Source organism: Talpa occidentalis, unplaced genomic scaffold, assembly GCF_014898055.3.
Source record: "Talpa occidentalis isolate TD23 unplaced genomic scaffold, MPIMG_talOcc4v2.1 talOcc4.5, whole genome shotgun sequence".
NCBI lineage: Eukaryota > Metazoa > Chordata > Mammalia > Eulipotyphla > Talpidae > Talpa > Talpa occidentalis.
The window spans coordinates 32,845,413-32,856,473 of record NW_023604861.1 but is presented as its reverse complement, the minus strand read 5'-3'; the positions used below and the strand labels follow the sequence as shown (position 1 = coordinate 32,856,473).

Genomic DNA, 11,061 nt, shown 5'->3' with positions numbered 1-11,061 from the left:
ATCATGGAAATAGGCATTTATCAAACACTATGTGAGATTGAAGGGTGTTTTACTGACTTTCCACACCTTAATCTAAATACATTCAGGAACACTGTCTTACTTTCAGTAAAATCCTTGTAATTAGAGTACTAAAATAAATAGATAGGGAAGGAAGAAAAGGAATGATTTATATTTTAATCACTACAGTTTTCTTCTTGATACTAGTGGATTAAGTCTTAAAGGACATCCAGTTTTGCCTTACACAATTAGAGGCCTACATTCCTGATTAGGGGTGGATCAGAGAAAAAAAAATGCTACTATTTTAAGAATAATTATATGCAATTACTGACATTTAAAATGATTATATACTCAATGTATTTTCTTAGAAAATATACATGATCTTTTCTAATCAGTAGACTTTACTAGAAAAAAACATGAAGAATCTGTTTTGCTCAGGAATCACTAATTTTTAAAAATTGATTTTTATATCCTGTTTTGAGTATATCTGCATGACTCAGTTCTTGTCCTTACCATAAATATTTTTGATGTCAGATTGTATAGACACATTGCTGGCATAGATTTCACAAGTCAGCACAATGGCATTTTGCAGCAAGTGACTGCTCTCTAGCAGTGAGGAAATGTACCTGAGAGAGAAAAAATGGCCAGGTATCTATGTCTTTGGCTTCCCTGGGCTGAGGCTACCCAGAGGAGGTGCAGAGCACCATCTGCTAGGTGCTGGCCTTTTATTACATTCCCCATTGTCTGCCAGAGGTCAAGACCCCACAGGGTCCTCACCTCATGGAAATGAGACTGGAACCTGAGTGTCCAGAGGAAAGACTTGCTTAATTCTCCCTTTTTATAGTTGTCAATTAAGACATTTTCTGGGATCTCAAAGTAAAGCCCATTTGAGAGAATCTTACTGCAATTCAGTCAACTTCCTAAACCTTTCCTAATATTGTTTCAGTGATTATGTTATTTCTTATCAAGATTGTGGCTGGTGTTTTCATACAACACACAAACAACTCCCAAAACTCAAAGAATTTGAATTTCATTTGTACTATACTACTCCTACAGAATTGTTATAAAAGAATAATTTTTTTTTTCCTTTTTTACCACCATGATGGTGGCATAACTGCAAGGAAACTTTTTTTTTAAATAGGGAGAGAGAATCGACTCTCAAGAATCAAGTAATATAAATTGTTTTTATCCCCCTGTAGCTTAAATTGCAATGTAGGGATTAAATTTCCCAATCCAAATTAATGAACAATTTTCTCTGTAGTGTAAAAGTAGATTTGGCAGTGCAAAGATCAGCGCAATTTCTTCTTCACTAAATTGGGCAAAGAACTTGCTGGTTCTCAAACTGTTAAATGGATATTAGGGTTTTTAATGAATGGAACATTTATTTTTGTGCCAGCTCAACTAACAACATTGACATGATTAGCATACATTTTGGCAACTGTTCTAGCACAAGGTGTTAGTAAAAAGGCTCTTTTATCTTTGAGCTTAATTTACTTTAACTTTCCTTGTTATAAATGTTTTTAATATGAGTGAGATGTTTTTATAAAGAAAATCCTGCCACAAAAAGTTATTCAGAAATACATCGTTTTGTTCATGTTATGGGCATTTCTCATGCTAGAGATGAGTCCATGCCCCCAAATACTTGAAACTTCTTTGAATTTAGAAAGGAATAGATTTTTTTAAATTCATACTAATGGTTAAATAGTTGCAGTTATAAAGAAATTTTTCATCAATTGGGTAATTTAGTCATCAATTATGAATAAAAATTTTGGAAGTTAAGTGATTTTAGTCTTTTAGCTTAGGGGTCTCTCATACAAAAGAATTTCCAGCAAAAATAGATATCCTTTTTGTAACAAACACTACTGCCTCATATGTTTATTATTTTGTTTATTTAAACTGTCAACTTGAAGAGAGCAAGAAAGGGAGTTAATACAAATTCAAAAGGTCTCGGATGTTTCCATTCAATTCTCTTCCAGCAATGTATTTTCACTTTGAAATTTATTGAAAGCTGTTGTACTCCATCTAGCAGATGATTTGCTATATGTCAAAATGAAAGCTTATAAATGATGCCAAATCAATAATAAATTAATATGCATGTGCACATGCATGGGTATAAGTGTTCATATAAATTTCTATCAAACATATAGGCATACTCTATTATATAAGTATTTATAACCACACACGTATTTAATGACCTACCCAGTATTTAATTGAGTAATGAATTAGTTTAATATAAACTTTATCATAACAGAATATTTATAGTTCACTCACATTTAGCTCTTAAAGCAAACAAATGCCAAATAACAGGCACTTCAGTGAAAGAACAAGCCCATGTTTGAATATAAAATGGTAAAAATGAGAAAAAACTATGAAAATATATACCTTTAATTTTCAGACATATAAACACTTTTAGTACAGTACAGACACATGATGCCAGAAAGCAGAATGATCCAGTTTAAGCTAACACATTCCTTGTTTACAGATACTTTTGCTATAGATCTCATGTAAAATGAAATTTCTAGCTCACACAATGAAGTGAATGCAATCAATCACTGATGAACCAGCTTACTGCATTGCAAAGGATTCAGTAAAAGCTAAATTATCAAAGAATCTGCTGCTGGGCTTACAAATAAACTCTTGGACTTAATCCAAAGCCAGAGAAAGGAAGCCAGAAATGGTAGCCAACAAACCTAAACAACAACAAAAAGATAAGTATAACTTTCATATAAAATGCCCAACCTAAACATCCACTCTAGCTTCTAGAATAATTTCATCTTAATGTAATTTCTGTTTTCTATGTGATGACTGAATTTAAGGATTTAAAAAGCTAATATATAACCCAAGCATAAAGCACTATTGACAACTTGTGAAAGCACAAAAATGTCATGAACACCTAAGAAGCAACTAAGGAGTGAAACATTTCTTTGCTTGTGACTGTTTTTCTTGGACAAAGTTTCTAGATACATTTTCTGTACAGAATATATATATATTCATATACATATACATATGAATATATATATATGTATCTCCCTGTTATAATAGCCAGTGCAGTGGTAAAACAAACAGAAAATGATTTGAGTACACAGAAAGTGAAATACTCTTCAGCAAGTTAAATCTTTAATACAGTTTGATGTTTTTATCCTAGCTAAAAAGGAATTGCACTTTCTTTGTAATGCCTTCTCTTTCAAACTATACAGAATGTACTTGTGAGGTAATAATCATTCTATTTATAAATGCATTTCTTTTTATTATACATTTAAGGGGGAAATTCAATTTATTTTAATTTCATATTTGTTAAATGTTAAAAACAATATATTTAAAATATACTCTCATTAATTTCATGTACAACAACTATCATGTACAATAGCTCAAAACAGTTCTTTGCAAAGGATCAACTGATGCCCTCTTGTGGTTAAAGGACTTTTTAGACAAAAAAATGCAATATACATTTTCTTACCTTTGTTCCCAGGTTTTATCAATCACCTGCTTGGTTTATGAAAGCTGCAAATCATGTCCAAGCTTTTTTTTTTAATAACAGTTCTATAGCTGTTAGTACCAATTTTCATTAAAAAATGCTGTACACATGTTATAACCTCTGATTTTGAATTTAAAAACCTGTAAACAGTTATTTACAATATAGTACAACTTATAAATTAGTCGTCCTTCACTGGACCTGCCATCCACACACTCTTGTTTAAGTGGTACAGACTACACAAAGTCCGTTAAAACATCCCAATGAATTATCAAATATTGGAAATATCCATTGGTTTCCTCTCTCTCATATGCAAGTCAATTTTTCCTTTTAATGGCATTTGTACTTCAAAATTTTCCTCTTCCCTGTGATGCTTTTTCCCTTTTCTCAAACAGATGTATATACCCATCCCTGTGACGAGTGTGATAGAACCCAAGCTTATTACAGAAAGCGCCACTAAGGTGGGCATACAGGAGACAGACTCGACCTTCCTATGAGTCGGTTCTATTGAGATCTGTGGTTCTTTCTCCTCTATGTTAATTTCTGGCTCCTTTCTCAAAAGGCTCTCAATGTAGCTCTCATTACTGACAGTGTCATTAACAAATAGGTTTACCATGACGGTGGAATGGAGAGGTTCGGGGTAACCATGATCACTCACTTTCACCAATAAACGATGGAGTCCGTAATCTGTTTGTAGCAATGCCTCTTCCAAAGTAATGTTGCCAGTCTTAGGATCAATCCTAAAGGATTCAGGCCTAGGACCTCTTCTTCCTATGATGCTGTAAGCTATGACAGCATTCATGCCTGTGTCTTTGTCAACAGCATAGACCTCTGTCACCGGGGACCCGGGAAGAGTAGAAGGCAAAACCAGTAGGTAAGACATGTTAGACTGAGGAAATAAAACAAGAGGAGGGTTGTCATTGATATCTAGAAGGAGAATCGTGATTTTTGCAGTAGATGAGAGGGGAGGCTCACCCCCATCCACAGCTTCGACCCATAAAGTGTAGGAACTTTGTTGTTCTCGGTCCAAAGAAACTTTAGCTCTCAGCATGCCCTTTCCTGTGTCTATGACAAAAATATCACTCTGGTTCACCACTGAGAGGGCAACCCACCCATTCCGTCCAGCATCAGCATCTGTTACGCTAATTATTCCAATTTCACCATATCCAGGAAAGTTTTCTGGCACAAAAAAGCTGAAGTCCTTGTTGATAAACCTAGGGCTGTTGTCATTTTTATCCAACACTGTGAGCATCACTGTGGCTACTGATTCTCTAGGTGGCTTTCCAGAGTCCACGGCTTTCACTGTGTACCTGTACTTTTCTTTCTCTTCTCGGTCCAGCTGAGTAGAAACTGTCAGAATTCCTGTGGCACTATCTAAGGAAAAATATGATGGCGCATCAGGCCCCAGAAAATATGAAACATGGCCTCTCTCTCCACTGTCGGCATCTGTAGCATGTAACTTAGTCAAAAAGGCATTGGGTGTGTTGTTTTCTTCAATGGTTAGTTCTATCAAGAGTTGGGGGAAAATAGGGGCATTATCATTGTCATCTAAAAGTTGCACTTTAATAATTTTTTTGACATGAAATCCCTCAGAGTTCCAGGCCACCACGGCTATCTCATAGAACTGCTGCAACTCATAGTCCATAGGTTTTGTAGTTTCTAGCAAATACTCATTATTGTATGGTTTGTAGGGTGATAACCTAAATGGCCCTTCACCGTCCAGGTAGCAGTTCACCTTGTATTTGTCTTCTGGGTCTCTTATGGTGAAGAATGCAATTGGAGTGTTTACAGGCTCCAGTTCTTTCAGGTACACAATACCATCTATCTCATTTGCTATGTAACGAGGAACAATTTCAGGTGGTCTGAAAATGACTTTGATGATGGTCACCAGGGCGGTGATCACAGCAGGGATGCAGCCTGGTCCGTTTGCAAGGATGGTGAGCTTGTGAGTTTGAAGAACACTTCCCTCAATCTTACTGAAAAGTTTAATGACTCCCGTGGTTTCATCCAGATGGAATAAATCCTTGGAGGCTTGGGGAACTTTCTGGCTATAAGAGTAGGTGATCTGAGCATTGGTTCCCAAGTCTTTATCCACAGCCTGGACAGCGGCAATCGGTGTGCCCACTGTAGCGTTCCCATACACAGTGACATTGATTTGTGAGTCTGTGAAGAGAGGGCAATTGTCATTAATGTCACTTATGCCAATGGTGAGGGTGGCACTGCCCAACAGCGGTGGAGACCCACCATCCTCAGCGATGATGATGCTCACATACTGGTCCTGGGTCTCCCTGTCCAGCAGGCCCATAACAATTAGATAGGGGGTGCGCTCCCCGTTCTCATTCTCCTCCACATCCAAGGTGAACATACGATGGTAGTCCAGTAAGCGGTAGGTCTGCACCCCGTTGGTGCCTACATCTGGGTCCATGGCAGGATGCTCTATGGCTAGCCTGGTGTTTACCGGTGCATTTTCTGGGACCCAAACAGAGATTTGGGAAACAGGGAACTGTGGGGCATTGTCGTTGATGTCCCGGATAGCGATTTTCACCTTCACGAATCTAAAGTATTCCTGAGGCAGGACTAGCACATCCAGAAGCAAAAGACAAGAGTCAGCAGAAGGTGAGGAGATGGAAATGCTGCCGCCCCAGGCAGCCCCTCCACCGCCTTCGAGACACAAGGCCTCCCGGTCGATCTCCTGGGCAGAAGTGTGCAGCTCCCCAGAGCGGTTGTCGAGGGTTACGTACTGGCCGCTCAGTCCCCGGGAGGCCAGGCTGAAGGAGAGAGGGGGGTTGCGCTCTGCGCGCGAGCGCTCCGGGGACTGCGCCTGCTGGTCCGGACTCCCCGCGGCCCGGGGCACCAGCCGCAGGTCCTCGGCCAGGCTGCCAATGAGCACCCCCGCGGGCAGCCCCTCGTTCAGGCTGTACAGCAGCTCCGTGGCCCGGCTGTAACTCGCCAGGCAATTGAAGGGTCCCACGAAGAGGAAAAACAGAAGCAGATGCTGAAAGGGGATGACGGAAATGCTCGTTACATGCCCGCGGAAACAGACAGGGGACTCAGAACCCAGGGTCTGAGGGTCATTGCTGCCCAGTCCCTATTCTCAGAAGCAAACCCTCTACAGCCAGTCGGAGAGGTGGATGGGGAAACTTGCTGCAAAGGGGAGATTTAAGGGGCAACAGTGACTCCCAAACTTATTTTTTTTTTCCTATTCACTTTCCATTCCCCCGTTCCCATTTCTGCATCCCAGTCACCACCGTAGTCCAGTGGGCATTTGGAATCCCAAACCGTAAAGCATCCCTGGAAATACACCGCCAGAGTGGTGAGGTCTCTAGCCGAGGGACTGCGCAACGCGACAGGGAAAGCTCCGGCTGGGTTGTGGGAGGGAGGGGTTGGGAGTGGGGAGCCCTGAGACGTGGGCAATTTATGTCCCATGGAACCGTTTCTGCCACTCCGGACTCTGGAACGCGAAATATCTTATTGTGACACCAATAATATCAATAGTAATAATATATGGGATAAAGCAATTCTCTCCCTCGGATCCCCCACTTCCCATTTATTTAATAACACTTGGGGGGAAAGAAATGAATTTCATTTAAGCACGCATCTAAATTCAAATCAACAGGATCTGAATCTCCCCCTCGTACCAAACCTTCACTAATCCTCCTCCCTTAGGGAAATAAATATCAACGCGGAAAATGATTATGCAAAAACAATTTGTCAATTGCAGTAGACAGTCCCAGCCAGATGCTGGCAGCAGGAAACAATCTCGGAACGCCTGCATCTGAGGCGAACTGAGCACACCTCCAGCCCCCCTCCACCTCATCTGTCCACATTTCTGCTTCAGAAACTTCCTCTCACGACTCAAACACTTACTTAGTCCTTCCTAAAATGAATACACACATTCCAAACTCCCTCTCTTTTTTTCCCCCAACCTTCCCGTGAAGTTTGGATTAAGGTAAAAGGTTTGAAAACCCAGCCAGGAGTGGAAGCTGCCTTACAGTATAGCAACTTGTCCCAGCGTAAGGTTCTGCATCCGAACACTTACCGGCAGGTTTCTGTGGTTGGTGCTGCTCCTGGGACGACTTAGATGCCCCATATCCAGCCGCGGGTGCCAGGTCTCCAAGCGCCAGCTCACTGCCAGGGCCCGCGAGCTGCGCGCATTCCCTCCGCCGTGCATTCCCAGGAAGGCTGCAGTCAGCGCGCTCCTGACGGGAGGGCGCCAGAAGACACTCCCTCTCTGTTCATGCAAATCGCTGGGGAACTTCAGCCAATAGTCACTGGCTCATCAATTAAGGGAGCCAAAGGGGGACAGAAAGGCTGTGGGGCAAGAAGGGTACAGTCATGGTTTCCTGCCTGAGTCGCCAGACCCCCGCCAGAGGTACCCGAGTGGGGGTTTGCCTCTGAAGATGCCACCGGTCGCCACTGGGTCGGGCGCCAGAGCGCGCGCCCACCAGCCTCTTGCCTGGTCGCATCCCTCAGAAACCAAGTCCACAGGTTGCGCGCTTCAGAGGGAGAATTAGAATAAATAAATAAGCCTGCATTTATATCTGAATAGGGAGGGAGGAAGTCGGCGCTACAGAGCAATCTCAGGCGCGATCCCAAAACGCTTGCTTGGCTACCAGTTCTTCCAAGAGACTTGGATCCAGCAGTGTTGGCACAGAAAGGGGGGGGGGCGGGGAATCCACTTTTCTCTGCGGAGAGAAGGGATTTCCAACTCTTTGTAAGGCGGTCTGAGCCTTAAAAGCAAATGTGTGAATTCAGTGAAGGTTTCGATTTCGAATCTTCGCTGCTGGTGCGGCAGAGCTTCTGCTAGTTACCTAGTTGTAGGCGCAAGCCCTCTGGGTGTCTACCTTGTGGTCTCACATCAGAGGCAGCCGCGGCTTCTGGCCAAGGGAAGGAATCAGGGAGACAGTGGGAAGAACATAAGAGGTTCTGCCTGCGAGCAATTTTAATGTATTTCTCTAAGTGGTGCATTTTTACTTTATTCTTTTAAGGCACTCGCTGAAGCATAGATTAAAAAAAAAAGGCTTACTTTTCAAATTATTGTTTTTATTCTTGGAATACTTACTGGGCAGTGATCCTTCCAAAAGTAATCTTGGAGGGGTTGGTGTAAAAATTCTTGATTATCCCCTGGCTTTGACACTGAATAGCTATATGACCTGCTTTCTCGTTTATAAAATCAGGCTTGTTGATAGACTCCAATGCATTAAGTCTGCAGGGCACTTTTTGATCTGTAGGTTGCTGTGTAAGTAATGGATAGACCACTCGTCTTTCCCTGAGTGGACATTTCTCTTCATCACTAGGTTTTGAGATAACCTGTGTACTGCCCTGAACATAAAATCCTTTCTGCTAAAAATAGAAAAAGTCTTCCTCTTAGGTCAGAGAAAGAGCTGACATTCCTGTACTTTGCATAGAATCCACTTTAATTTTCTTCTTTTACGCTATGCTAGCTAGAATATAAATTGCTTGGTTGAGCTAATCGTTTTCCTCTGATCCTTCCTATTTTCTCCTCATCCCACTAATTTTGGATACAGAGTCCTAAGTATTGACAACACTACATCAAAAAACCTGGTGTTAGTAAAATAGTTGATTACTGTAAAATGGGAATATGCATAGTGTTCACAAACAAAACTCTCTGTGATACAAATCTGGTATATAAAATATGAATCTGGCTTATAAAATTAGCTCCCTTAAGCATGTACAAGTGAAACAGGAGTGCTGATGGAGCAGTAAACACATGCTCTGTGCACGTGTGCACACACACACACACACACGAACACGTGGGTGAAAAAGCCATTATAGAGCTGGTAAACAAAACACAGTCTGGCAAGTATGATTTGCCTCTCCTACTTCCCCAGCTTCTGGCTCTGCCCAACAGCTGAAATTTTACCATAGTTGATAAATATTTACTTTGGGGTCTAGAATTGAAACATACCCAACTTCAAAAATCAGTATCATGCTGCTTCTGAAATGTGTTTATGTCTTCACACAATTCCCACCGCTTCTGGAAGTTTGGGGCACATGGCCAGAACTGGACAATTCATCAATGATCAATGAGGATATGCAAGCTGAGCCCTTAATCTGAGTTAATTCTGTTTCTCCTCAGATAGCACAGATGACTGTATATCCTCTTCACAGACCATTCGGTTTACAACAGGTTAACATCATTCACTTTTTCTTTGGTGAAAATATAGGGCTCTCTTTCTTAAGTTTATCCTTTGTTTATAGGAATAATACACAGAAGCTATTGTTTATATAGACAGTCAAAATGAAGTGACATCACTTCTTTTGTAATTATTTTCTCAACCTTTAATTTTCCCTGGACTTTAATTTTCTTAGGCTTTTTCTTTTCTTGGCAGTGATTGCTTTTGGCACAGAAGTTCCTTTTTCAAATACCCCATCCCAGCAGAATCTTGGTTTTCTGGCCATATCATCCAGCTGCTCTCTATGGAAAGGATTATTAATGCTCCTCCCCTTCATTAAACTGGCAAGAAATTTAATCTATTTGGCAATATATTTTTCTAGAGTGTTTTGAAAAGCACGAACATATATACAATAATGTCAGTTGAAACACAGAATTAAACACATTCTAGAGATGTTTGCAACTTTGCTTTAGTTTCTTTGGTTATTTCAAAGTCCCTACATGGAAATTTGTCATCAAGACTGGGAGGCCTTGGCACAATTTTGGGTAATACACTTACATGTCGCATTCCAAAATGTAACTGAGCTACTTGTTATTATCTTTCCTCTTTGAGGATCTAAGCAGCAGTTTCATGTAGGCTTACACTATAATCGGGCTTTAAAAAAAGGACTAAATGCCCTTTTTTCTTCTGTCCTTTCTTTCTGGACACCGTGAAAACATTCTCAAACTTCTATTCCTTATAATGCCAGTCTGTGACCTACCATCTGGTGTTGCATATTACTTTCTAAAGATAAATTAAAGAGCTTCTGTGCTATTAGTCTCTTGAAAATAATACTTATGAGCTTCTCAGATGTCTCAATTGCTCTGGGCCTGCTTCCCAGGTGTTTTGTAAAAATTGATCTAGAAGAATAATTAGATTATATGCCTCCCAAGCCTATTTTTCTATAGACAAGGAAAACAACTTGATACAATAGATGGTACACTGAGACTGAGCCCAGTCAGGGGTTTTAAATGCCATTCTTGGGGTTGCTGCTAAGTTACTGTGTGACTTCAGAAAAGCCGTCCCACCTATCTGTGCTAATTTCCTATAAAAATACCCTCACAAATTACATGCAGATATGTGTATGAAAAAGTTTATCTAATACCTGTCAATAAAAAAAATCTCATGATGAGATACTGGTTCATTTGACTATTATTTACTGCATTATGTCACTAAACGTTAATAGTATTTTTTATTTACTGCAAGTATTTTCTCCTTGTAGCTATAGCTCCTTATAAAGCTGTGACTTGGCTTATAAATATCTATCAAAATAACATTATCAGACTTTGTATGCTTAGTAAACAGACCCTGAAAATGGAAAGTTTTAGAAGTGCTATGTTTTATTTTTATTTTTCAATTAATTCTGGTTGTATCATTTAAAGTATTTTAATAAATACTCTTATCCACAAAGTTCTA

General features: G+C 40.4%; 1 protein-coding gene across 1 annotated transcript; it reads right to left on the bottom strand.

Annotated features, from left to right (window-relative positions):
* Nucleotides 1-2,364: 2,364 nt before the first annotated feature.
* On the bottom strand, nucleotides 2,365-7,984 carry PCDH20 (protocadherin 20). Its single transcript, XM_037528968.1, has 2 exons — nucleotides 7,509-7,984; nucleotides 2,365-6,464 (listed from the first exon to the last, which is right to left on the bottom strand). The coding sequence occupies exons 1-2, from the start codon at nucleotides 7,638-7,640 to the stop codon at nucleotides 3,741-3,743; spliced, it is 2,856 nt and encodes a 951-aa protein (XP_037384865.1). The 5' UTR covers nucleotides 7,641-7,984; the 3' UTR covers nucleotides 2,365-3,740.
* Between the last annotated feature and the right edge of the window lie 3,077 nt (nucleotides 7,985-11,061).

Bases quoted from the DNA above. Each gene is read 5' to 3' on its own strand.
- PCDH20 (XM_037528968.1), bottom strand. From the start codon at position 7,640: ATGCACGGCGGAGGGAATGCGCGCAGCTCGCGGGCCCTGGCAGTGAGC. The intron at 6,465-7,508 runs GTAAGTGTTCGG...ATCCCCTTTCAG, and splicing joins CCAACCACAGAAACCTGCCG to CATCTGCTTCTGTTTTTCCT.